This window comes from Callithrix jacchus, chromosome 6 (assembly GCF_049354715.1).
Source record: "Callithrix jacchus isolate 240 chromosome 6, calJac240_pri, whole genome shotgun sequence".
NCBI lineage: Eukaryota > Metazoa > Chordata > Mammalia > Primates > Cebidae > Callithrix > Callithrix jacchus.
This window is the reverse complement of record NC_133507.1, coordinates 2532776-2559781: the sequence shown is the minus strand read 5'-3', so window position 1 is coordinate 2559781 and position 27006 is coordinate 2532776. Positions and strand designations below refer to the sequence as shown.

At 45.9% G+C, this 27006-nt stretch overlaps 1 protein-coding gene across 22 annotated transcripts in view; it reads right to left on the bottom strand.

The window, feature by feature from the left end:
* Window positions 1–27006, bottom strand: part of OCA2 (OCA2 melanosomal transmembrane protein) — a 431394-nt gene that overhangs the window by 153482 nt on the left and 250906 nt on the right. For 16 of the 22 annotated variants that reach the window (XR_013536486.1, XR_013536489.1, XM_054258175.2 and 13 more), the window contains one exon: window positions 16911–17504. The exons of 2 other annotated variants lie outside the window; for them this stretch is intronic. Coding sequence is in view for 15 of the 20 variants with exons in the window: in XM_054258175.2 (XP_054114150.2) it covers window positions 17417–17504 (88 nt within the window). In the remaining 5 variants the exon portion in view is untranslated. Of the gene's footprint in view, window positions 1–16910; window positions 18553–27006 lie in introns of those variants that run through there. 4 more of the 22 variants (XR_013536490.1, XM_035306440.3, XR_013536485.1 and 1 more) reach the window with 3 other exon arrangements.

The following is a 27006-nucleotide window of genomic DNA, read 5'->3' as shown; positions in this document are numbered from 1 at the left end:
GCATAGAGTTGTTTGTAATATTCTCTGATGATGGTTTGAATTTCTGTGGAGTCGGTGGTGATTTCCCCTTTATCATTTTTTATTTCATCTATTTGGTTGTTCTCTCTTTTATTTTTAATCAATCTGGCTAGTGGTCTGTCTATTTTGTTGATCTTTTCAAAAAACCAGCTCTTGGATTTATTGATTTTTTGAAGGGTTTTTCATGTCTCGATCTCCTTCAGTTCAGCTCTGATCTTAGTTATTTCTTGTCTTCTGCTGGGTTTTGAGTTTTTCTGATCTTGCTCCTCTAGCTCTTTCAATTTTGACGATAGGGTGTCGATTTTGGATCTCTCCATTCTCCTCATATGGGCACTTATTGCTATATACTTTCCTCTAGAGACTGCTTTAAATGTGTCCCAGAGGTTCTGGCATGTTGTGTCTTCGTTCTCATTGGTTTCAAAGAACTTCTTTATTTCTGACTTCATTTCATTGTTTACCCAGTCAACATTCAAGAGCCAGTTGTTCAGTTTCCATGAAGCTGTGCGGTTCTGGGTTGGATTCTGTATTCTGAGTTCTAACCTGATTGCACTATGGTCTGAGAGGCTGTTTGTTATGATTTCAGTTGTTTTGCATTTGTTGAGCAGTGCTTTACTTCCAATTATGTGGTCAATTTTAGAGTAGGTGTGATGTGGTGCTGAGAAGAATGTATATTCTGTGGATTTGGGGTGGAGAGTTCTGTAAATGTCTATCAGGTTTGCTTGCTCCAGGTCTGAGTTCAAGCCCTGGATATCCTTGTTGATTTTCTGTCTGGTTGATCTGTCTAATATTGACAGTGGAGTGTTAAAGTCTCCCACTATTATTGTGTGGGAGCCTAAGTCTCTTTGTAAGTCATTAAGAACTTGCCTTATGTATCTGGGTGCTCCTGCATTGGGTCCATATATGTTTAGGATCGTTAGCTCTTCTTGTTTTATCGATCCTTTTACCAGTATGTAATGGCCTTCTTTGTCTCTTTTGATCTTTGTTGCTTTAAAGTCTATTTTATCAGAGATGAGAGTTGCAACTCCTGCTTTTTTTTGCTCTCCATTTGCTTGGTAAATCTTCCTCCATCCCTTTATTTTGAGCCTTTGTGTATCCTTGCATGTGAGATGGGTTTCCTGGATACAGCACACTGATAGGTTTTGGATTTTTATCCAATTTGCCAGTCTGTGTCTTTTGATTGGTGCATTTAGTCCATTTACATTTAGGGTTAATATTGTTATGTGTGAATTTGATACTGCCATTTTGATGCTAAGTGGCTGTTTTGCCTGTTAGTTGTTGTAGAATCTTCATTATGTTGATGCTCTTTAACTTTTAGTGTGATTTTGGAATGGCTGGTACTGGTTGTTCCTTTCTATGTGTAGTGCCTCTTTTAGGAGCTCTTGTAAAGCAGGCCTGTTGGTGACAAAATCTCTGAGTACTTGCTTGTTCGCAAAGGATTTTATTTTTCCTTCACTTCTGAAGCGCAGTTTGGCTGGATATGAAATTCTGGGTTGAAAGTTCTTTTCTTTAAGAATGTTGAATATTGGCTCCCACTCTCTTCTGGCTTGTAGTGTTTCTGCCGAGAGATCTGCTGTGAGTCTGATGGGCTTCCCTTTGTGGGTAACTCGACCTTTCTCTCTGGCTGCCCTTAGTATTTTCTCCTTTATTTCAACCTTTTTGAATCTGACGATTATGTGCCTTGGGGTTGCTCTTCTTGCAGAATATCTTTGTGGTGTTCTCTGTATTTCCTGCATTTGAGTGTTGGCCTGTCTTGCTAGGTGGGGGAAGTTTTCCTGGATGATGTCCTGAAGAGTATTTTCCAGCTTGGATTCATTCTCTTCGTCCCCTTCTGGTACACCTATCAAACGTAGATTAGGTCTTTTCACGTAGTCCCACATTTCTTGGAGACTTTGTTCATTCTTTTTTGCGCTTTTTTCTCTAATCTTGGTTTCTCGTTTTATTTCATTGAGTTGGTCTTCGACTTCAGATATTCTTTCTTCTGCTTGGTCAATTTGGCTATTGAAACTTGTGCATGCTTCGTGAAGTTCTCGTATTGTGTTTTTCAGCTCCTTTAATTCATTCATATTCCTCTCTAAGTTATCCATTCTTGTTATCATTTCCTCATATCTTTTTTTAAGTTCCTTAGTTTCTTTGCATTGATTTAATACATGTTCTTTTAGCTCACAAAAGTTTCTCATTATCCACCTTCTGAAGTCTAATTCCGTCATTTCGTCACAGCCATTCTCCGTCCAGCTTTGCTCCCTTGCTGGTGAGGAGTTTTGGTCCTTTCTAGGAGGTGAGGTGTTCTGGTTTCGGGTGTTTTCCTCCTTTTTTCGCTGGTTTCTTCCCATCTTTGTGGGTTTATCCGCTTGTCTTCTGCGTAGTTGCTGACTTTTCGATTGGGTCTCTGAGTGGACACCCAGATTGTTGATGACGAAGTATTTCTGTTACTTGGTTTTCCTTCTACCAGCCTAGCCCCTTCGCTGTACGACTGCTGAGGTCCACTCCAGGCCCTGCTTGTCTGGGGTGCACCTCTAGCAGCTGTGGCACAGTGAGGGATGCTACCAGTTTCTTTTTCTGCTCTCTGTGTCCCAGAATGATGTCTGTGAAATGTCAGTCTTTTAGATATAGAGGGGTCAGGGAGCTGCTTGAGGAGACAGTCTGTACTTTTTTGGAGCTCAATTGCTGAGCTGTGAGCTCTGTTGTTCATTCAGGGCTGTTAGGCTGCTATGTTTGATTCTGCTGCAACAGAGCTCATTTTAAAAAAACCCTTTTTTTCTCAAATGCTCTGTGTTGGGGGGTTCGGGCTTTATTTTTCGATGTCCGATGTGGTGTCCTCGAATATATCCATTTTAAATCATCACATTTTATGCCCATTTAACTTCACTTAGATTATTAACTTATTATTAAAATATCATTTAAAACATTACATATTCAAGTGTATTATTAAAATTATATGAGAAGTCAAATGCAGTGGCTCACACCTGTAATCCCAGTACTTTAGGAGACCAAGGTGGGAGGATCATGAGGCCAGGAGTATGAGACAAGCCTGGCCAACATGGTGAAACCCTATCTCTACTAAAAATACAAAAATTAGCTGGGCATAATGGCACACACCTGCAATCCCAGCTGCTCAGGAGGCTGATGCAGGAGAATTATCTGAGCCTGGCAGGCAGAAGTCACAGTAAGCAAATATATATCTCACATGAGAGAAGTGGAGCAAAATGGCATACCTTCACTGTAACACAGTGAAAATAAAGAATGCACTGAAGATGGTAGGAGGGACAGTTTTACATTACCCACATTATGTCTTTCCCAATCTCAATCAGCATAGCATGGAGTGAGATACTGTCTTCTTGGGGAGAATGAGAGGAAAGTGAGCACAGGAATTTGCCTTAGGCCCAACACTGGGCCTGTCACAGTTAAAACTTAGCACTGGGCAGACCCCCATGGACCCAGACTCCAGGTTAGTACCTGCAAATTAAGCTTCCAGACCTGCCCAGGTGCCAGTCTTCAGGGCTGCAAGGCAGGCTCAACATCCAGCTCACCCTAGCATTACACTGGTTATAGCAGGCCTCGGTTTTGGTCATGCCCCAGCACCATGACAGACATAGGAGCCTTAAACTTCCAGTGTCTCCTGGTACCACACTGGCAACCGTGGCATCAAAAGTTAGGTGCACCGCCACACCACATTGGCCCTAGCTGCCCCAGGCTTCAGAACCATGCCAGACAACCAGCTCAAAATCTCTAAGCAGGTTGACTGTCAAAGGGCTTTCCCAGACAAAGGCAGTCTGCAGAGACTAAAATAAGCTCCTACTTTTTTAAATGCACAAACATCAACACATGACCACAAGGATGAAGAGCAAGCAGGAAAACAAGACATCATCAAAGGGACAAAATAAAGTGACAATGACTGACCCTAAAGAAATGAAGACATATGAACTACCTAACAAATAATTATTAACTATTAGGAAGCTTTGTGAACTTCAAGAAAATACAGAGAAAAAAATCAGTGAAATGAAAAACATAATAAGTGGCCAGAATGAGAAATTTAACAGACAGATTGAAATAATTTTAAAAATCAAGCAGAAATACTGAAGGTGAAAAATATAATGAATGACATAAAAATGCAGTAGAGAGCATCAACACTGGAAATGACCAAATTCACTCTGAATTTAAGCATGATATAGAAATATCTAGTCCTGACTAGTGCAATAATTTGAGAAATGGGATAATAGATTGGAAAAAAATTTAAAATGCCATTATTTATGATGACATATTTCTATTGAAAGTACAAGCATTAATTCAGATATATTGTGGGAATTATTAGTTAAATTTAGCAAAGTTTCCAGACAGAGGGCCAACACATACAAATACATCAATTATCTCTGTTTATGTCAGCAATAATTAGAAAATACACTTCTTAAAGGATACCATTTACAGTAGCCTCAAAGAATATCAAATTATTAGGAATAAATCTAGTAAAAAATATGCATGGCCTCTCCACGAAAATCCTACAAATCATTCTTCAGAGAACTTAAAGAAAGCCTAAATAAATGCCATGAGTATGATTCTTCTCAAATTTATGTGTAGATTCAATACAATTCTAATCAAAATTATACGAGCACTGTTTGTAGAAATTAGTAAGAAACATTCAAAATTTATTATATTTATTTATGCAAATGAAAAGGGCAAACAGTATACAGTCTTGAGAATGAAGGACAAAGTTGGAAGGCTTACGCATCAGCATATCTGGACACAGCATAAAGATGCAGTTATTAAAACAGGGAGTGTTGGTTTGAGGATAGTAAAATATGTCAATGGAACAGAATTGTCTGTTCTAGACTAGAAAGAGAAGAGAGAGAGAGTCTTTTCAATAAAAGGTCAACTGAACATCCATACCAAACAAAATGCTATCTTGACTGCTACTCACACCATATATAAAAATAACAATACTATCTGGATTGTGGAGCTAAACATAAAAGGTGAACCATAGAATTTCTAGAATAGCTAATGGGAAATTACCATGTTTTGTGAGTTAAGCAAATATTCCTTACTTAGAACATCAAAAGCACTAATCATAAGGAGAAAATTCATGAATTGTACTGCCCTACAATTAGCAACCTGTGTTGTGTTCAAATATGCCATTAAAAGAGTAACAAGGCAGTCATCGATCCAGAGTAGTGAAAGAACTCCCACAAATTAGCCGAAGGACAGACGACATCATAGGAGAAGGGACAAAAGGTGTGGACAGACAGTTTATAAAAGAGGCTGTGCTCAACATCATCAGTCATCAGAAAAATGCACATTGAAACTATAGTGAAGTGCTATCACACACCCACCAGAATGTCTAATGACAAAATGCTGGCAACACCACATACCACTGAGGACAGGGAGCACCTGGAATCTAATATTCTGCTGGTGGGAATAAAGTAACATCACCTCTTTAGAAAACTGTGTACTAACCTTGAACCTATGCTCACTCTAAGGCAGGGACATTTCATTCCTAGATATGTGGCAACCAGAAATACACCAAAATTAAAACAAAGCAAAAAACTATGCACAAGAATCTTCTTAGCATACTCATTAATAAGAGCTAAAAAAAAAAAAAAACAACCCAAATGCCAACCAACCACAGGTGGTAAATAAACTGCAGCACATTCACGCAATGGAATGCCTGCAGGATGAAAATGGGCAAAGTCTGCTACCTGCCAACACGACTGATGAGTGTCGCAAATATCGTGAGGGGCAAAACGAGACCGGCACACAGAAAAATCACACGGTGTGCTTCCACTTATAAAAAACCCAACGCCAGACACAACTAATCTAGAGCTAAAAGTCAGTATTTCCAGAAGGCATAGAGGGAATGGGGCTTCTAGGTGGTGGGATTTTTGTGAAAATTCAGTAGAGGAATATTTATAATTCCTATATGTACATTATATATCTACACAAATGTTTATTTAAAAATATGAAGTCATCAGGGTTAAGCATCTAACTTAATATTGAGAGTCTAGGAGAAGAGTCCAGCAGCCCCTCGCCTGATGCCTCTGCTGTACAGGTGGGACACTGATGCACAGAGAGCAAACAGTGTGTCTGAGTTTGACTCAGCAGCAGAACCAGGGCAGAACAAGGTTGCCAGCATCTTCTAGCTCATGGGGTCCCTTTTACCTTTTCCTGTCAACATGAACTACTTGAGTTTTCTTTGGTTCCGGATGCCTTCATCATGAAAAATGAGAAGTAGGAAATCCTAGAAACAGATAGAAAATGATTTCTTAAAAGACACTTGCCAGCATGTACCATCCTTTTGGGAGAAGGCTAAAAGAGGGCTACCTCGTGATTTGGTCAACTCCGCCCCTAGGCAGGGTCCTGCAATGTGTGGTTGCCCTAACTTTATAAGGGACAGCAGTGCCTAAATTTTATTTCCAGATTTAAGTTGTTCCTTGGAGAAGTGGTGATGATATGGCTGCCTGCCAATCATTACACTTGCCGGTGATAATAATGATTTCTAAGCATGTGAATCCTCTTCCCTCCACCTGGATCTAGCTCAGACAGAAATTCCGTATGTTCCGCAGCTCCCTCCATGCACCCATAAAGAGTTCTTTGACTTCAAAACTACAGAAGCCATCTTCTCCCAAAGAGTTGGCAATTGTGTCAGAGATGACTGTCAGTGGAGGACGTGACTCGGGAGTGCAGAGGTACAGGTGAAATTTGCATTTCAGGTCGTTCCCATCAGCATGCTACTGTTTAAGGTACATGTTTAACTATACAGTGGTTATTTTTTGTGACTGAGTAATAAGAAGATGAACTGGATGTCGTCTTCCACTTTCCTGTCTTGAGAAACTGTACTGTTGATGGCCTTGCTATTCACATCTGCCTCTATCAACGTGACTTACAGCGGCGTGCTGTGCCCATGTTACCTTCAGAAACGTTTAGAATAAAAGGCCAATAATGGTGGCATTTCTGACCTCTGTGTCCAGCCCTGTGCATGGGTGCGACTTCCTGTTTCCAGCAGGGCCAGCTTGAGTGTGTTCCTAGTTGCAGAGGGACAGGAAAGGATCAGAAGGTCCCCTGCCTTTTTCACTGGAGGCCAGCCCCTGTGCCCATCTTCCCAATGCAAACACATCTTAGCAGGCACAGGCCACAGCCTGACCACCACCCCTGGGAGGAAGTGGGGGAAGGGCATCAAAGCCATCCTGGGCCCACCTCTGCAGCTGGTCATCTCCCCACTAGGGGAGAAGAAGGAGAGGTGAAGGGTGACTCAAACTAATTCATCAATTTAGTCAACAAAAATACATGCAGTGCAAGTATGTACGGGCATTTTGCCATGTGCTGGAAACCCAGGGCTGAGTTGTACATGGTCCTTGTTTTCTAAGGACCTCACGGGGAGGGAAGCAGGTGAGTGAGTGCTTATTAAATATTAATCCTGTTGACTGGAAGCAGCAGATGAATTCAGATCCTGAAGAAGCAGTGACGTCTGCTCCCCATGTGCCAGCAGAGCCGGGCACAGACAAAGGCTGGGTCATCTGAGCCCAGGGTGCACCCCGCTCTGTCTCTGTCCCTGCATAGTCAGCAGATCTGAGAAGTTCCCATGCTTGTCCCATGGGTCTGCAGCTCCTGAAATGAGTCCTATGTCTCCTCATCTGTCCCGCCTGAAGCCCAGAGGAGCAGACCTGCAGGACACCTTGGCACTCCCTCGCTGAGTTCGGTAACAGTAAGTAGCAGTGAAGGAAGCTGAAGGCTCAGTGGCATTTCCAGAGCTGAGGGTACCAGCAGGGTGGGTGGGCAGCGAGGTTTCCCAGCATGGCCTTGTGTACAGCACAGCTCTTATCTCAGGCCTGTCTGCAGCTGAGGCCTCTAACCCTCACCAAGACAAGATGTCTCTGTCTTAGATCATGGAAAATATACTTAGGACTTCACCAGCTGTACCCTTCCAAATGAAGATGTCTGAGAAACACATCCCTTACACACACAGAAGATTCCAATTGTCAAATTAAATCCAAACTCAGGCAAGGAGAGACTTTATCCAAAAGGAACACTGCCATTGGGGGAGGGACTGTTGCACGGGGGGGGGGGGGGGCTTTGACCATCAGACCTAAAAGCGTCTCAAAGGCCAGAAAGAAAGGGATTCTCTTTTATGGGGGGGGGGCACAGCTGTAAAGAAAGGGGTGTGGTAAGAAGAGCGGGCTGGTGTCCTGACCTCAGGGTTGAGCAGAAACATTCTCAGTGGGCGTGGAAAGGATGGGTCTGCATCTGGCAGGGGCAGAGTCCCAAGTACAGTTGGTCAAGTCGGTGAATCTTTGTCCAGACCAGTGAGTAAGGACAAAGTCCAGTTAACTGTTTATGAGAGTCTGCACCTGGCCTTCACCCAGATAAACAAGGGGCATTCCAGAGTTTTATCTAAGTCACATGGGGAAAAGTGGATCTTGGCAGTAAGCCATTTCCTGGGGAAGAAAAAGATAAGGGAGAGGACAGCAGACTTCTCAACCCTGACGTTTCCAGGAGCGCAGAACTCAGGGAAAGTGTGACAATGCCACTATGTGTGGAGATTCACTCAGGTGATTGGCAAAATATTACAAAAAAAATTAAAGATATATTAGGGGAAGTTATAGATTAGGCCTAAGGCTTTTGGAAGGCCAAAAGGTTGTACTGGGGAAGGCCAAAGGTGGCCGGCCAGTGCGTTAAGTTAGGGAGAGAGAGACGATCAAAGGCCTTACCCCACAGCCATTTGTCTCCACTCTGTTCACTCATGTTAAGCTTGTGCTTGGTGGTCAAAGGGGAATTACCTGTTAATAGCATTTACTCTGGGTCCTGGAACCTTAAGCTTTTATCAGTCATAAAGCCATTCTCTTAACCATGTGAATTATCTACAAGTGTGTTAGCTTAGAACATTTATGAATAAAAGTGTAGAGACAGAGGGTCTGTGTCATTAATTGCATTTCCCCCTCTGAAAGCAGCCAATGGCCATCCCTGACCCGCCTGAATCACTGTAATGCTGTGCGAGTGCATTCATTCATCCGTCGTTGAGTCAGGAGGACAGACTTCTGTGGTGATGGGCCCCATGTCTCAACTAAGAATTGTTTCAAATCACTTTTATTCAAATGTGTCATACAAATGGTTTTTGAGAGCCCACTGCTCATTATTGTCACGTGATTAACATTAACCTGCAAAACAATTCAGCACTACAACAGCAGCAACTTAACCAAGCTGCTTCTCCCAAAACTGGACATTAAGATAAGGATTTAAACATCCTTCTCTTGACATTTCCTTTTGCCAAAAATGACGGTTTTGGGAAATGCACGTTGCAGACTCATGTGAACGGTGGAAGCTATGCCTTTGCTTGGAGGCAGATGATATGTTGATTCCACTAACACATGCTCCATGTCATCTAGGAAAACAGCAAAGAGCACTGTGCCAGGTCCAGGGCAAGGCGGGAGGACGGAACACATGCCCTGCCTTCTGGCTGACCCTTGATGGTGGAAGGGTGCTGACAACGCTAACGGGGCCTCTGTGGCTGCAGACTGCAAGTTAAACATCATTCTCCACTCCTCTAAAGCATGAGGTTGATGCACTGCAAAGCACAGCGCCTTGAACCAGACAACGCACTTGGGGAAGGTCAGTCTTCAACATTTTGTCAAAGGTCAGAACAGCCCAGACCAACTGTGCGTAGGTCAAGGGAAGGGCCACGTGGGAAGGGCCACGTGGGAAGGGGATGAGAGCCAATCACTTCCCGCCCCAAGAGCCCCATCCCAGGCAGAAGACTGAGAGGCAGAAGAAGTGCAAGAGCAGAGCTGAGGCTAAGATTCGTAAGCAATGAAGGATGCAGCACCGGGCCACATTCCCTAAATGCTTTCTGCACTGTCTGCAGAAGCAAGCCAGGCAAACCACCAGGACAGGGTGTGCCCAAGAGCAAAAGGGGGGAACAGCCTGAACCTCACGAGCTGTAAACTGGCTTTGCCACTAAAAGAATCCCTCAGGCATCTAAAACTCTTTCTATGTATAACAGAATCTGAAATGATGCATCAGTCTGCACACAGTTTGTTGAAGGGCTCACCATCCATAAGGCCCTCTGAGGAGTCTGGAAGCAGCACATGTGGCTGTGCCTCAGGGAGTGAAGGAAGCGGGAGAAAAGGATGAAATATGGAATGCTTAATGAAAGCCCCTGGAGGCCAAAAGTCGTCTTCTGTACGCACCTCAGGAGGCCCTGTATTCAATTAGGCACTTAATTAGGAAGTTTGCTTTTAATTCATCTGTGGCTAAAATGCCATCTGAATGGACACTCTGCAGTCCTGGTTCATCTCTGCACAGCACATCTTGCCTCTTGGCACCCACATGCTCAGGAAGGGAGCACCCTGACACCCTGGCTCACAGCGGCACTTTATCAAATGCTGTCTGCAGGGAACCTGGCTGCCCAGCCACCTAGTGCAGCCACCACTTACCAGCAAGACGAAATCTGGATGGTGTGTCCTGGTGAGCACAACCACAAGTCTGCAAGGGCTGCCTGGCCCATGGCTGCAGAGAGGGCAAGAGGACAGTGACATTCCGCCACACTCCTGAGAAAAGGGTGAGGACAGGCTTCACTGCAGTCACTTTCAGGCACCTGGGAGGGCATCAGTGCAATGAAACAGCATAGGTATCAAGGGTCCCGTGTCCGGTTTAGTGAACACCAGGCAGAGAGCCTCCCGGGAGCCTACTAGTGGAATTTTGCTTCTGCTCTCCTCTATCTGCCCAAGAAACTTATTCCAGAGCGAAAGCAACACATCAGGGACACCCTAACACACCTCTGTCCGTGTCATACATGATCTGACCATGTGTCAGGCCTGGAAACACGGTGGGGCCCCGGGAGGCCGTGAATCCATGAATTCAGCAACAGGACGCCTGCTGTCCTTAGACCAGGAGCCAACCATCCTATGTCAAGTGGGTTTCAATCAAATATCCTTCTCTTCAGGAACGGATTATGTCAGGATCACCCACCGCTATGCATCCATCAGCTTGTGCAGCCAGGGAAGCTGGCGGCCCTTAGTTCTCGGCAGCCTCCTTAATGAGAACCCCTTCCCTGAGCCAGCCGGCTTCCCTCCTGCAGCCAGGTCCTAAGCACCTGCCTTTGACCTTCACACCTGGCCACCGTGTCTCTGCTTTGGATTGTTTACCAGCTGCTCTCTGGCCACAAATGCTTCCCTGTAACCCATATCCCCCCAGGAAACCTCTCATGGCTTTCCTACACTGCAGGGTCCATAAGGTAGTAAGAGAAAGACTGAAGGTGAGTCCAGGCAGTGCCCGTGGCTGGCTCAGCCTCTCTTGGAGCAACACCTGCACCTTTAGCATCCTCAGCCCAAAGACGGGCAGGCAACAGCAGCAAAGACAAGTAACAACAATGACTAATATCTGGGGTGTCAGCCCCTCCGCACCCTCAGCCTAGGTCTCTGAGGCCACTGGGGCCAGGGAGGGAGGTGGTGGTCTTTTAAATGTTGATAAATTCATTAAAATCAGGTGGAAAAAGAGCTGATAAATTTAAAGCAAGCAAAAGCAAGATGGTGGGAATTTGACACTGACAATGAGGGCAGGCAGGGATGGAGAAACAAGAGGCCAGGCTAGATGGGGAACAGTGGGCATGAGAGGGAGAAAAAGCCAGGGGTCTGGCCAGCACAACTGATTGATGGACCCCTCTCTTGGTCAAGGGCATTCCAAGGAAACCTGGAAAACTAGTTCAGGCCAAGAGGGAAACTGAGTCAGACATATCTCATGACACCTTCCTCCCTTTGGGATTCAGGCACAACTGACCAGAAAGTCTAACAGAGCAGACTCTTTGCAGCAGTAACAGACCAAATTCCAACCTGACTATAGTACCACATGACAGATAGCAGGCCCTAGAAGAACCTGAAGTGTTTTACCCCAAAATGTACTCCTTTTGTTACAGGAAAGGAGTCCCGATCCAGAAGACAGCCCAGACAGGCTCTCTCTTCCTTCAAGTTGAACATGAGCCCCACATACAATACCAGGTGAGCCCAGAAGAATTAACTGGGGAGATCAACCTGAATCCCCACTCTCAACAAGTGTTCCTCTTCCCCACCAAGTCTGATGAAGCCCTCCCTAGCTCAGAGACACCGAGGCCAGGAGGCACCTATGGGGAATATCCTGCTTGCAAACCACCTGGGCTTGGAAATGCTCACAGTCAGCTTCACAGTTGGGGGAGAACCTCAAAACAAACGAGCAAGTCAGAAGATCCCCTCCTCCTAGAGACACCAGGTGGCCTGACCTGGAGTATTTTCTCCACACCTTCAAGCAGCATCAGCAGGGAGCAGTGCAAGTGTCAACACCAAGGAGAAAGCAAGCAGATCAAAACCACATGGTATCAGCTCCCAACACGAGACAGTCACTGGAGCTGCAGCTCAAAGTACACCAAGACCTTTGTACCAAACCTAAAAAGGGTAACTGCTAGCCAAAATACAGCTTTCATATATAATCCATAATCTCCTTAGCCAATTTTTCCAGTATATTATTATAGATCATTATGCAATGAACCAGAAAATTAGAACTTGGATAAAAACACACACTATAAACTGATGCCAACACCAGGAGAAGTCAGTTGTCCAAATTATATGACAAGGATTCTAAAGCCTGTGTCAGCAACATGATTCAATAGGCAATGAATAAGCAATAAATAAACCAAATGAAAACCAAAAAATAAAATAATAAAATAAATATAAAATACTTGCTGAATGGGTTCAACCGTAGCATGGAGATGACAGAGTACAGAATTAGTGAGCTTGAGGTCAGATCAATAAAATTCACCCAATATGAACATACAGAGAAAATGCTGAAAAAAAAAATGAACAGAGCCTTAAAGACTGTAATCCAACATTTATATCACTGGAGTTCTAGAAGAAGAGAAAGAGAATGGGGCTGAAGGAATATATGAATAATTATTAACTGAAAACTTCCCAATTTTGGTAAAAGAAATCTAAAGTTCACAAAGGTGAAAAAACCTCAAAAACAATAAATTCAAAGAAATTCAAACTAAGCCACAACATAATCAAATCCCTGAAGTTAAATAAAAAGAAATTCCTGAAAGCAGCAAGAGAGAAATGACAACTTATCTACAGGGGAAAATCAATTTGAATGACAGTACATTCCTCATCAGAAACCACACAGGCACAAGGAGTGACAGAGCACTTTTCAAGGTCTGAAAGGAAAAAACTGTTAACTAAGAGTGCTATATATAGCAAGACTTCAAGAATGAAGGTGAAATGAAACTCTTCTAAAATGAAGAAAAATGAAAAGAAGTTGTTGCAAGTAAATCTAGTTTAGTAAACGAGTTCCTTCTCATGTGTTCTAGCCACCAGAATAAGGCAAAAATATGTATGAAAGGCATAAAGATCGGGGAGGGAGAAGTGAAGGTGGCTGCATTAATAGACGACATAATGATCTACATTAAAAATACCAAGGAGTTTTTTTAAGTTCTACAACAAACAAGCGAACTCAGTGAGGTCATGGTACACAGGATCTACACACACAAATCAATCACATTTCTACATGTTAACTATGCACACGTGGAAACTGAAACTTAAAACACAGTACCTTTCATTTCAAAATATATTAACTATTGAATTATAAATCTAACAAAACTGTCCAAGTTATATATGCTGAACACTGTGAGATGTTGATAAAAGAGAACAAAAGACACCTAAATAAACGAAGCGACATATCCTGTCCAAAGGATGGAAAATTCAACATAGGAAAATGGTCAGTTCTTCCCAAGTTAACATGTCGGTTTAATGTGATTTCTATCACATCAGATCAAGTTTGTTGTAAAATGGGCATAAACAAGCTTATCCTAAAATTTATTTGCAAGCATAGGCATTAGCAAAGATAATCTTGACCAAGAGTCAAGTGGGAAGAATCATTCTACCTCCCTCTGACCCACAAGCCCATCCCTCTTTTCTCCACTTAAAGCCATCTAGTGACTGCACCTTGATTAGCTGGCTCACAAACTGATTTGTATTTATCTCAAGATTCATCCCTCAAAACCCATCAGTGTCTCCAGGGCTCTTACAAGATACTAATACATCCTGGATAGAGTAGCAGAAAGTCTCCTTCAAATGCAGCTCACAGGTCCAGACTGCCATGCTGGCTGCCCTGCCACTTGGGCCTTGTGAAATAGCACAGCACGGCTGCAGGCATCCCAAGTGCAGACACAGACACCGCAGGGAGACGCTGGCAAGCCTTGCGGGGAGAGCGGAGTGCAAACCTCAGGATCTGAATGAAGTCTCTGCCTTCCTGTTCTGACTGGAGCACTAGTCTTCTGTAGAAAAGCAGCTCCAGGCTGCCACTGGGCCTTGGCACAGGTTGAAGATCGGATTGGGGGAAACAGAGTGACTACGGAACTTGAGCTGTGCCTCACAAGCCAAGTGCTATCTGATCCACTGGGCCATCAAGTCAGATGTGCATGGTGATGGAGTATGCTGCATTTACAAGACTGGCCCCAGCAGATCTGGAAGGCACACGTGTTGCTGGAGGAAGCGGCTCAGGTTCCTGTGGACTCTGCCGCTGCCACGCTGAGTGGGGCTGTGTCAAAGGTAAGGAACAGCTCCTCACGTGAGCTCAGGGAGGTCCAGATCCTTGTCTGCAGCGAAGGGCAAGCAGATCCTTCATCTGGATTTTCACAGTGAATTCGGACTGTAAAAGTGTGTCCTCATGGTCCCTGTGGCCTTAGGACTTTATGCACGTGACGTCGGCAGACTCTAGCAAAGACGACTGCCTGTGGCAGTCCAACATTTCTAGCAAAGGCACAGCTGATTCCTTCAGGGCTGTCTTTTTATATCATAATAGCACACGGTTTAATAAGCACCTGATCATTCTGGAGACAGCGTCAGGAGGGAGTGTGGGAAAGCTTGCATGGCCTCGTGGGTAGAAAAACTCATGGTACTTTTAGTGGCTTTTTTATCCAGATGTGGACTTGTCATCTGTGGAGCAGCAAAATGGCACCTAAAGCTGAGTGTCTTCCATCTGCTACTCCTGCCCTCTGGCTTCCAACTAGTTCAGTCCATGCCCAGAGGGAAGCCACAGGAAGAAAGGCATAAACTCAGGACGATTCCCATGCCCGCCCCTGGCCCCCATCCTCCTGGCCACCGAGTATCTCACGCTGGCACAGCTCCAGCAGAAGACCCCGGTTGCCATCCAATCCCTCTGGACACAGCTCCCCACATCTCCAGGTCCTGGTCACTGTCCCTCCCCTCCCCCTCAGAGGCCCACAGCTGCCTCCTTGCACTGGCTCTGAAGAATTGTACCACCCCTGGCTGCAGTCACATGCACTTACCCGACGTGAGCAGCCACCTGTTCCTGCCAGGTTTCTGGCTGCTGCGCTAGAGAATGAAATCAAAGAGCCAGGCGGTGCCAAGGGGATGTATGATGCTTGAGATGTTCTTCTAAAAATAAAACCAGCCATCCCCGTGGGATGATTCACGTCACTCAGGGACAGTAAAGGTAGCATGGAGCCAGTTTGTTGGCTGAGCATTAAATTTCAGAGCATAAACAAACAACTAAGGGAGGAGGGAGCTGGCAGGGGACGTCAGTCAAAGGTCGCGGGCCAGTGAACCAGCGGTTCCAGCAGGGGCAAGGTTTGTTTTACAGGGTAGCCTGGGGCAAATAACAGGAAGTCCTGGAGGGTCAGAGATGGACCCCAGAGAGGAAGGACCCCAGGCAGGTCCTGGGGACCCAGGGTGGGTGTCACACGGAGAAGAGGGGAGGAAGGTGGTGGGGCATGAGTAGGAACCTCAGGGAGGCTGTGGTGCAAGCCAGAGAAATGAGCCTGCAGCTAACAGTTTTCAAGAATGAGAAGGGAGGACTGAGGAGTAGAGAGAGCCACCAACAAGCAAAGCCAGTGGGTGAGAGACAGACCTGAGCGTCAGAATGACACGTGGAAGGATGGAAGAGCAGACATGAGCGGAGCTGGAAGCAGCCAGACATGAGGGAGACCAGTGCTGCCTCTAGGCATCCAGGCATGGGAGAGAAGAGGAAATGACACCTTCCAGTGACTGGCTCAGGGACGAGCAGGTCCACTGAGACCAAGCAAAGTGCAGGCAGGCCGGGAGCAGTGGGAGGAAGGAAGCTTCCATAAACAGACCGTGGCAGGGGCTCCTCCAGGGCATCCAGTCAGCTGCAAGTGTCTGGAGGCTTCTGTGTGATGTTGTCCAACACCACATTTTAAAATAAAGATCGGTTTGCCCACCAGCTTTGCTGTCAAAGAACTGAAAGGGCATATTATCATAAACACTCCCAGGAACCAGGTTGCCATGGTACAACACAGACTCTCCACAGTCAACACGGACACCCATCCTCAGGGTGCCCGAGACAGAAACGGGACCAGAAAGGTCTCCTGCACCACAGTTCTTAGTGCCCTGAGCATCTTGGACCTTTTGAAATCAGACGCTTGACACACAATCACTTTGGAGCAGTGTCCCCCAACATTTTCATTGCAGGGTGTCACACACAGAACATCAGGAACTGAAGAGCTTCCTCCCCTGGGGCATGACCACAGTACTGATGAGGCAGAGCAGGGGAGACCTCAGAGGATGCACAGGGCCCCCCCTTGATCTCTGTTCTCATTACCCTTGCCTCACAAGGAATGCTTCATGAAAGAACTGCATTTAATAAACACTGACTGGGCCACAGTGTCCTGCAGGGAGAGTGTGTCGACAGCACTCACGTCCATGTCATTGATGGAAACAGCTTGCACCACTTGCAAAACAGAGAATCATTACACTAGGTTGTGAAATATGTAAAATATCCTTTAAAAGACACCTATGATCTTCTGCAAGTCAAATTTCTGGACTTCTAATTAATAACTTTAAAACAGCAGAGAAAACTATAAATGGATAAAGTGCATTACAATACATAATGTAAACTACTCCAAAGCCTTTCTTCAAGGAACAGTTTATTACATAAAGTGTTTTCCTTATGAGCAGTAAACCTTTTCCCAGGAAGTCTATCTGCAGAGAGCATACAATTCGAATCCTGATTATTTTAACATGAAAAGTGATTACAAGAAAAGCCAAACTGTGCTTATCCTCAGGAGAAATGATATTTAAACAGAACAAGCAATTCGGGCTGGATGTGTGTCTTTTCCTGTGTATCGTAATAAGGGTTTTGAAGCATGTGTATTTTTCTGGAGGGGAATCTTGAGTAAATTACCTTGTGTGTTCCACATTTTGTCCTTGGGGAGAAAGGACACACAGAGGAGGCCATGAGACTGCAGCATCTGCCAGAATAAGAGTGTTTGTGTCACGGTCTATTCCACCGTGTCTCCGTAGCATCTCCAGTGTAAGCACATTTTCTTCTCCAAAGAGTGGTGTCAGGGTAGTTTTATGACTGATGGGTTGTGATGGATGAATTTCACCTTAGTCTTCGAGCGACAGGTGGATATCTATTCATTCCATCCCAGCACCACATGAGCCACAAGGAGATAACACATCCCAACGGTGCAGGACACAACCATCATTGGGAAGCCCAATCTGAAATACAAAGAGAAATGAGTGACGGCATCAGAAATCCGGTCAGCCCCATGAGATATGGACTCATCGCTCACGAGAACACGGCCTCACATTTCCACAATGCTCACTACCTTTTATTTCTATAAATCAGAAGGTTAGTTTTAGCCTGAATTATATGAACGCATGCTTCTTTGAGACATCCTCCACTCCGCGCAATTTTATTTAAGACCTGCTTAAGATTTTCTCAAATGTTTAATGGATATCTGGAGCCTCTGTTTGTTCATCTGTATATTAGACGGTTGGTCTTTCAATGCTGTGTGCTGGGCCACCATCTAAATCCCTGGATGTTTCCTCTACTTGTATCATCTTCCAACTTTTCTTCTCTGGAGATATCCCAGAGATGCCACCTTCCCACAGGCTCCTGAAGGCCCTCACTTAAGACCAAGGAGAGCTTGAGAAGTCGTGTTGGAAAATAAGGCCAACTGTTGTCCAAGGAAGGGAAAGGGAAGAAGAGGTGTTTCTTCTGTAGTCGGTGAGGTGTGGGACGTGTGGACAAGGAGGGTCTGCACAGATGCAAAGGCAGTCATGAGAAGAGGGGAGCATCCCTCGCTGTGTGCCTCCTCCAATGCACCTGCACCTCCACAGGTTCTCAGCCCAGCTTACAAGTCCTGACAGACGCCACTTGGCATGGATAATGCATCCACTGAACCATGGTTCAGTGTGCTTTGTCACTAACAGAAGCCCCTGCAAGTGTTACACTTTTGGTTCTAAAAGGCTTAAAGGTTAGCAGTAAGAACCTAGCATGTGTTAATCATAATAGTAATTCTATTAAAATCTAGCAAATCATAGCCATAATACTAATAGGATCATGACATTATCCCTTCCCTGGCCATACATGTAGGAAGAGGCTACTCAGAAAGAGCCACAGCGAGGATCCCAGCAACAGAGCTACAATTAAACACAAAAACTGCATCCGTGCACAAGACAGCTCCCGAAATTCTAGAGTAGACCCGGGCATTTTGAGAGAGTGGAAGAATTCTCTTGGCTTCTCTTCTGAACACATTTTATTCTACAAAACAAACAAACAGAAACACAGAATATGTTTTGGGAAAACTACTTAACTTTCTTTAAGTTTATCAACTTTGTTTTTGAAAATAGCTGAACATGTTTGCAAAACGTCAGCCCTGATCATTGAATTCTGAAAACACACAAAGCACGGGAGTGTCTGGTCAACTCCAGGCATTACAGACAACACTGCAAGGCTTCATGGAAACACAAGCCTTCGTTCCTCTGTGACGCATTGTGTAGAGTGAGTCAGTGTCAGGTAAGATGCTGAAAATCTCAGTCTGAACGCTGAGACACCTGGCCGTGTTTCAGAAGCAAATCTGCCCTGTCAAGGGGTAAATTCCACAAAAGGCAGACTTTGCTTGAGAAGCCCAGACTGGAGAAAGTTCCCGGTGGGTGGTTTTGCCATGCTCCCAAGTGAGAGCCACTGATGTCTCAGGGATGGCCCCAATGCAGAGAAGGAGCGTGATCTAGCGTCACCAAACATTTTCATTTCACCCAGCACTCAGACCTCTCCCTCACAACACCTTGTCACTGTGACACGATCCACACACAGGACACTCTCAACTGCCCACACTGACTTCTGTAACTGGCATAGCACACCCAGTGAACAGGTGGAATTCTGAGGGCACAGGCTTGCCTGGGTCTCTCGGCTAGTTTGCTCTAGTATGAGGGCCAGCACCCATTAGCTCAGGCTGCCGGGACAAAGCTCCAGAGGCCGGGCTTCCCATCAGAAGTCTTCTCTCTCAGTTGTTTTTTTGAGATGGAGTCTTACTCTGTCGCCCAGGCTGGAGTGCAGCAGCACAACCTCAGCTCAATGCAGCCTCCACCTCCTGGGTTCAAGCGATTCCTCTGACTCAGCCTCCCAAGTAGTGGGACTAGAGGCACCCACCATACCCCACTAATTTATTGGTATTTTTAGTAGAGACAGGATTTCACCATGTTGGCCAGGACAGTCCCTATCTCCCGACCTCATGATCTGCCCACTTCGGCCTCCCAAAGTGCTGGGATTATAGTCATAAGCCATCGTGCCCAGCCTGTTCTCTCTCTGTTCTCAAGGCTGGAAGTCTGACATCAGGCCAGGGCAGGGCCCTGCGGCCTCTTTCCTTGGGCGTCTTCTCCCTGTGTCTTCAGTGTTTTCCTCCATGAGTGTAGGGATCCTGGTCTCCTCCTCTAATAAGGATGTGGCCAGGCTGTGACCTCACTGTAAATGGCCGCCTCACAGAGGCCCTGTCTGCAAACATAGTCACATTCTGGGGTGCTGGGGCACGGATTCTGCAGGGACATGGTTCAGCCCATAACAGTGTCCAGCACTGAAGCTTTTCCGCAGAGGGAGCGGGGCCACCTCTTCACCCTTCTTGGGGACTGCTCTGGCTCCAGCATCAAGTTTTGTCCCTGAGGTCATAATATGCTCTTCAGCCTTTGTGGTCTGTTGCCCATGAAATCCTAGAATTTCTGTTGCTTTCAGTATGTCCAAGCTTTTTACATTTTTTAAATAGTTTCTCCCTGCCTCACTGTGGTTCTGGCCCACAGTGCTGTGTGCGCAGGCAGGTGGGTGCCTTTCTCAGTGGTGCTGGCTCATCTGCCTCTTTGTCCTACAACCCCTTCTGCACCCTCTTCCTCCCTCCCTCCCTCCCTCCTGCCACCCATACGCTCCTTCCTTCTGCACCCTCTCTTACTCCCTCCCTCCCTCCTGCCACCCCTGTTTCTTCCTTCTGCACCCTCTCTTCCTCCCTCCCTCCCGCCACCCTATACTTCCTTCTGCACCCTCTCTTCCTCCCTCCCTCCCTCCTGACACCCCTATGCTTCCTTCTGCACCCTCTTCCTCCCTCCCTCCCTCCTGCCACCCCCCCGCTCCTTCCTTCTGCACCATCTCTTCCTCCCTCCCTCCCTCCTGCCACCCATACGCTCCTTCCTTCTGCACCCTCTTTCTCCCTCCCTCCTGCCACCCCTACGCTCCTTCCTTCTGCACCCTCTCTTCCTCCCTCCCTCCCTCCTGCCACCCATGCGCTTCCTTCTGCACCCTCTCTTCTTCCCTCCCTCCCTCCTGCCACCCCTATGCTTCCTTCCGTACCCTCTCTTCCTCCCTCCCGCCACCCCTACGCTCCTTCCTTCTGCACCCTCTCTTCTTCCCTCCCTCCCTCCTGCCACCCCTATGCTTCCTTCTGCACCCTCTCTTCCTCCCTCCCTCCCTCCTGCCACCCCCCTCCTTCCTTCTGCACTCTCTCTTCCTCCCTCCCTCCCTCCTGCCAGCCCCCCTCCGCTCCTTCCTTCTGCACCCTCTTCCTCCCTCCCTCCTGCCACCCCATACTCCTTCCTTCTGCACCCTCTCTTCTTCCCTCCTACCACAGCTATGCTCCTTCCTTCTGTACCCTCTCTTCCTCCCTCCCTCCCTTCTGCCACGCCCTGTGCTCCTTCCTTTGCTCCATCCCATCTTCCCACCTCATGTTCGTCCTCGCCTTAATACTTCATACTTACTAAGATGTTTCTGTAAAGCTGAGCTAACTCACAGTATTAATTATTTTCCCTGTTTAATCACCTTCAGAGGCAGCCCAGGATGTGTTGAGTTCATTGACTGCACAAACCACATCTCTTCCCTTTGGCCGTTCAGCATGATCTGCCATCTCCCCGACATGGCCAGCCCACACCGGCCTCTGTGGCCACCTCCCCATGGCAGGCCAAGGTGGAGGCCGGCCGAGGAACCTCCACTGAAGCCTGCGGAGGCTCTCTCTCCTGTGCTTCTCTGAGGATGTCACTCTGCCCTGCTCAAGGAGTGCTAGACCCCTCTATCTGCTGAGGCCGGTGTCCCAGAACACAGCTCCAGGCTCATTACAGCACTTGGACCCATAGCCTCTGTGGGACAACCTGGCGTCAGCAGCCTCAGGGCAGAAGTCTCCTCTGCACCCTCTTTAATCCAGCTGCACTCCTCAGAGCTCGGGAGCCATTCTGGACTTTTCTGCATTTAAATGCACTCACATTGTCTGACTTTATGGTTTTACAGTGACAATACATTCACACCTTGCCTCTCTAGCTGGAAAAATGCACTTAAAATTAGTGACTATATCTTAAAGGTAAAAAACAAACAAAAAAAACACCTACCAAATGTTGAAGTTTCACGAGGGCAGCTTTCTCAAAGCCCCCTTATTAGGGCCTGCAGCAGCAGCAGAGAGCAGACCCACAGGCAGTGTGGCAGCAGGGGGCGTGGGGTTGGTGGGGGTGAGCAGGAGAGCACCTCCCCCCATGCCAGCCCTGCCACTCTATCCGAGGGAGTTTTGTCCACACATCCCCGTTGGTGCCCAGCCTTTCACTCCATGCCCTAGAGGAGCCTGGTGGGCTGAGTTTACAGGCAGGCATTGCCCATCCCCAGCAATCCCTGAGCAGGGCTCTAGCACACCTCTTGAAAAAGTGGGTCCTTGTCACTACTGCTGGACTACGCTGTGGGCTCAGGTGAGACTATGGGAGAGCAGGAAGAGCCCTACTTAAAATTCTTAAAACAGGTTATCCTTAATAAATGCACTGGAGAAACGCTAGAGCAACAGTGCAAAGGTGATTTCTAGGGAGGCAGAGAGCGGTAAGGGAGCAGTGAGGTGCCCTGGTGGGCTCTCTGCTTCTACATTATCTGACTTTATCATTTTACGGTGAGAATGCATTCACACATTGCCCCTCTAGCCGGAAAAATGCACTTAAAATTAGTGACGACATGCTAAACCAAAAAACAAACTACAAACCACCTACCAAATGTTGAAGTTTCAAGTCACTTATAATCTCATCGTCCTCACAAAACCCTGTTAGGATTTTCTATTTGCACATATGTTTTGTCCACATGCACATTTTTACTTCAATGAAACCAGAGAGTACACAATATTCTCTACCATCAGGGGCTTGTCGGAGAGGTAGTCAAGTTTGAAACTCCAGCCCCAATGCATTGGGGAGTCTGCATGCCCTGAAGTGGCCGGGGCTCTCCCTCACCTGGCCTGGTGGCTCAGGGGTCAGGAGCACCTGGAAGGTGGAATGCTGCACCTGTCTGCAGAGGGCCTGCTCTCCAGTGGCCCCCTGGAGCACAGTGCTCAGAAGGATTTGCTCCGTGAGTCTCGAGCAGGAGACCTCCTGCTCTCCCTAGTCTCACCCGCACTGGGTGCGTAGCAGCCGTGGTTATGTGGCAGCTTGGTGGTGATGACCACTCTGACTGCCTTACTATTTGCTGCTCTGAATTTCCTATTCGTGGAAGAAACTAGCCAGCCCTAACTGGAAAACAGACAGAGGTACCCATGCGTCTTTCTCGGAAAGGAAGTCTGGAATAATGAAGGCAGGCTCTTTCTGACAAGCCTGTGAGGAACCATGTTCTACAATATTTTAAGGCCTGTTTGAGTGGCCTTTTAGTGTCGAATACCACATTTCAGGAGAAAAACTTTAATCACAAATCATCCTTATTAACTGAGCCTATTTTAGCAATTCACATTTCTTTTTTTTTTTTTTTTTTTTTTTTTTACTCACACAGACCATGAGTACAATGGCATTGAGGACATTATTCCATCAGTTAACTTTAGTTTTGAGTATCAAACCTTTTGCTGACTGTGAAATCACAAAAGCCTAGTGGGCATTTTAAAAATCCAAATGGCTTTTCTGTACATTTCTGCAACACTGTTCAGTAGAGTTCTCACTGGGCAGCACTCATTTTTCTGTTTCTAAAACGAGCATCTGTGCACCAGGAGACTGTGACCATAAAGAAGAAAGAAGATGACCAGAGAGGACAGTCCCATGCAGAAAAGTCTGTGCTTGGTGAGGTCACTCTAAGAGGAGCTTTGGGGCTGATCTGATATTCAGTCAGTCACCCTGGGCCCCTTTCCTAGCACACACTTTGAATAGCAAGAGACGCTGCACAAAAGACACACCCTTGCATATCTGTTTTTAAAGCTATAACATCCTGCTTATATGGTTTTAAAATTGCATATCTTGTAAGGAAAAACAAAAGATGTGGTCATGTCACAGGTCACGGTGTAGCAGGAGAGCAGAAAAGCTGCTGGAAAGCTCCCAGGGCCCTCGTCTAGATGCCTTCCCACAGCAGCAAAGCAAACATGGAGGAAAAGGAAAACCGGAGCAAGTGAGGAAAGCTGTCGAGAGGATCTGCTGTTGCCTGGAAAAGGCAAGTGGCTGAGATGTGGAAAAAAGAAGACACTTTCTACACTGACAGAAAGTTAAAAATTAGGCTCCTTGCAGGAGGTAAAAAGAAAGAAAACGTGCCAGAATTTCACTTGGGTACTGCTCGACTCTGAGCACTGTGCTACGAGCTGTATGTGCCTCTTCTGAAATGTTTATGGCAAACTGGGTATGGTTGGATAGCATTATCCCTTGATTATGTAAGGGAAGACTAAGGTTCAAACAACTGCTCTAGAGAGATGAAATGGAAGTTTACTGAAAATGTTGGGCATGAAAATACTTCAATACTTAAAATGTCATAACTGATTTCTAGTTTCACATCTCTGTGGTCAGAAAAGATACTTGGTATGATTCCAATCCTCTTAAATTTGATAAACTGCTCTGGTGACCTAATATGTGATCTATCTTGGAGAATGTTTTCTGTGCCTTTGCGAAGAATCTTGCTGCTGGGTTGACTGCTCTGTGTGTGTCTGCTAGGTCCATTTGGTCTACAGTGTTGTTCAAGTCTACTGTTCCTTTGTGGATTTTCTGCCCGGATGTTCCATCTATTATTGAAAATGGAGTATTAAAGTTTCCTACTATTAAGAATTGCTGTCTGTGTCTCCCTTCAGTTCTGTCAGTGCTTACTTTATAGGTGCTCTAAAGCTGGGTGCATATATATTTACAATTGTTATATATTTTTGGTGGCTTGACCTTTTTATCATTATATAGTATCCTTCTTTGTCTCTTGTGACCTTTTTTACTTAAGGTCTATTTTGTGTGATATAGCTATAGCCACCCTTTTCTAGTTTAGTTATCATTTGCAGGTAATATCTTTTTCTATCCTTTTTGTTTCAGCCTATGTGTGTCCTTAAATTTAAAGTGAATCTCTTATAGACAACATCTTGCTGGATCTTGCTTTTCTGAATCCATTCGGCCACCTTCTGTCTTTTGACTAGAGAATTTAAACCATTTACATTTAAAGTAATTACTGATAGGGAAGGATTTACCATTGCAACTTTGCTCATTGTTTTCTGTTTGTCTTACAGCTTTTTTGTCCCTCTTTTCTCTCTTGCCATTTTGCCTTGTGTTTCCTTGTGCTTTTGTTTACACTGATATGCTCTGAGTAAGTTCTAGAGACCTGCTGTAGGCATTGTACCTATAGATGATAATACTGTATTGTACACTCAAAAATCTAAGAGGGTAGATCTCATGTTAAATGTTCTTACCATAACAAAAATGTGTCCTTAGTGAAAGAAAGGCTTAAGGTAGACTTAGAGAGAGCATGGCTGAAAGAAAAGTTCTCTCAAACACACTTTTAATGTGTCTGATCCTCACATGCTCAATTACATTAAAGGAAATGTTTCCCCAAAACAACCAGGCCCTCCACATGCTGACAGGGGAGTGGGTGAATTCTGGACTCTGAAAACCTCCCTGCCTGGCTACCTCCTGTTCTGTGCTGCTCCTGTCTGGACTGATCTGTCCCGGACAGGTGAGAAAGTGGTAAACCTGGGAATACCACACTTCTCCGCTTCCCTCCCCTGACCACAGTCAGCCCCCTGGGCGTTTCCCTTTGGAATACAGGCCCTGGCTTCCAGCAACGACACTCTCTTGCCCGTCACAATAGTGCATGCTCCCCAAGCAGCCTGTGAAATTTCCTGTGCTGCGGCCTAAGCGCATGGACTTGATAGGAATAGACACCCAGAGGCTCATGCCTGCCTGCCCCAGCTCCCAGGGGTGGCTCCTGGAGCTGTCTCACAGTGTTACTGAAATGAAATTCCAAGGTCCCATAAATCTGAAAAACACTGACTAAAGAGCAACTCAGGTTTCTCAGGTAATTAATGACAGGGCTCCTTGGAGTCTAATATTCTGATATGCACTGTGGTTCTCCAAGGTTTGGCTATATTATGCAGTGTTTTCAGAAGAGTTTGACCTGGAAACCCTCTTGCTTGAATTGCTTTAAACAACGAGTGTTCTGAGGCAATATCCTTTGAAGAGGAATGGGAGAAACGAGGCCTTAGGACCAAAAGTTAGGAAAATATCAACCATCAAAAATGATTTTAGCTACTTTAGATTTTTTTTTAATGGAAAATAAAAGCCCATGGTTCATACATGTAAAAACCATGTTAGAGAGTAAAGCCATATTAGAGAGTTAAAGCCACATTACAGGGTAAAGCCACACTAGAGGGTAAAGCCACGTTAGAGGGCAAAGCCACGTTAGAGGGCAAAGCCACGTTAGAGGGCAAAGCCACACTAGAGGGTAAAGCCACACTAGAGGGTAAAGTCACGTTAGAGGGCAAAGCCACGTTAGAGGGCAAAGCCACGTTAGAGGGTAAAGCCACGTTAGAGGGCAAAGCCACACTAGAGGGTAAAGCCACACTAGAGGGCAAAGCCACGTTAGAGGGCAAAGCCACGTTAGAGGGTAAAGCCACGTTAGAGGGCAAAGCCACATTAGAGGGCAAAGCCACGTTAGAGGGCAAAGCCACACTAGAGGGCAAAGCCACACTAGAGGGTAAAGCCACGTTAGAGGGCAAAGCCACACTAGAGGGTAAAGCCACACTAGAGGGTAAAGCCACATTAGAGGGCAAAGCCACGTTAGAGGGTAAAGCCACATTAGAGGGTAAAGCCACGTTAGAGGGCAAAGCCACGTTAGAGGGCAAAGCCACGTTAGAGGGTAAAGCCACATTAGAGGGTAAAGCCACATTAGAGGGCAAAGCCACGTTAGAGGGCAAAGCCACGTTAGAGGGTAAAGCCACGTTAGAGGGCAAAGCCACGTTAGAGGGCAAAGCCACACTAGAGGGTAAAGCCACATTAGAGGGCAAAGCCACGTTAGAGGGCAAAGCCACACTAGAGGGTAAAGCCACACTAGAGGGTAAAGCCACGTTAGAGGGCAAAGCCACGTTAGAGGGCAAAGCCACACTAGAGGGTAAAGCCACGTTAGAGGGCAAAGCCACATTAGAGGGTAAAGCCACGTTAGAGGGCAAAGCCACGTTAGAGGGTAAAGCCACGTTAGAGGGCAAAGCCACGTTAGAGGGTAAAGCCACACTAGAGGGTAAAGCCACGTTAGAGGGCAAAGCCACGTTAGAGGGCAAAGCCACGTTAGAGGGCAAAGCCACACTAGAGGGTAAAGCCACATTAGAGGGTAAAGCCACATTAGAGAGTAAAACCATATTAGAGAATAAAGCCATATTAGAGAGTAAATCCATATTGTATCGCACCACAAAATTATGAGGAAAAAAAAGACTTAAGCTCTGACCTAATTCAGTATTATTATATAAAAGTATCTTGTCTGTTTCATTCTAAGCTGAGTGTCTTCGCTCAT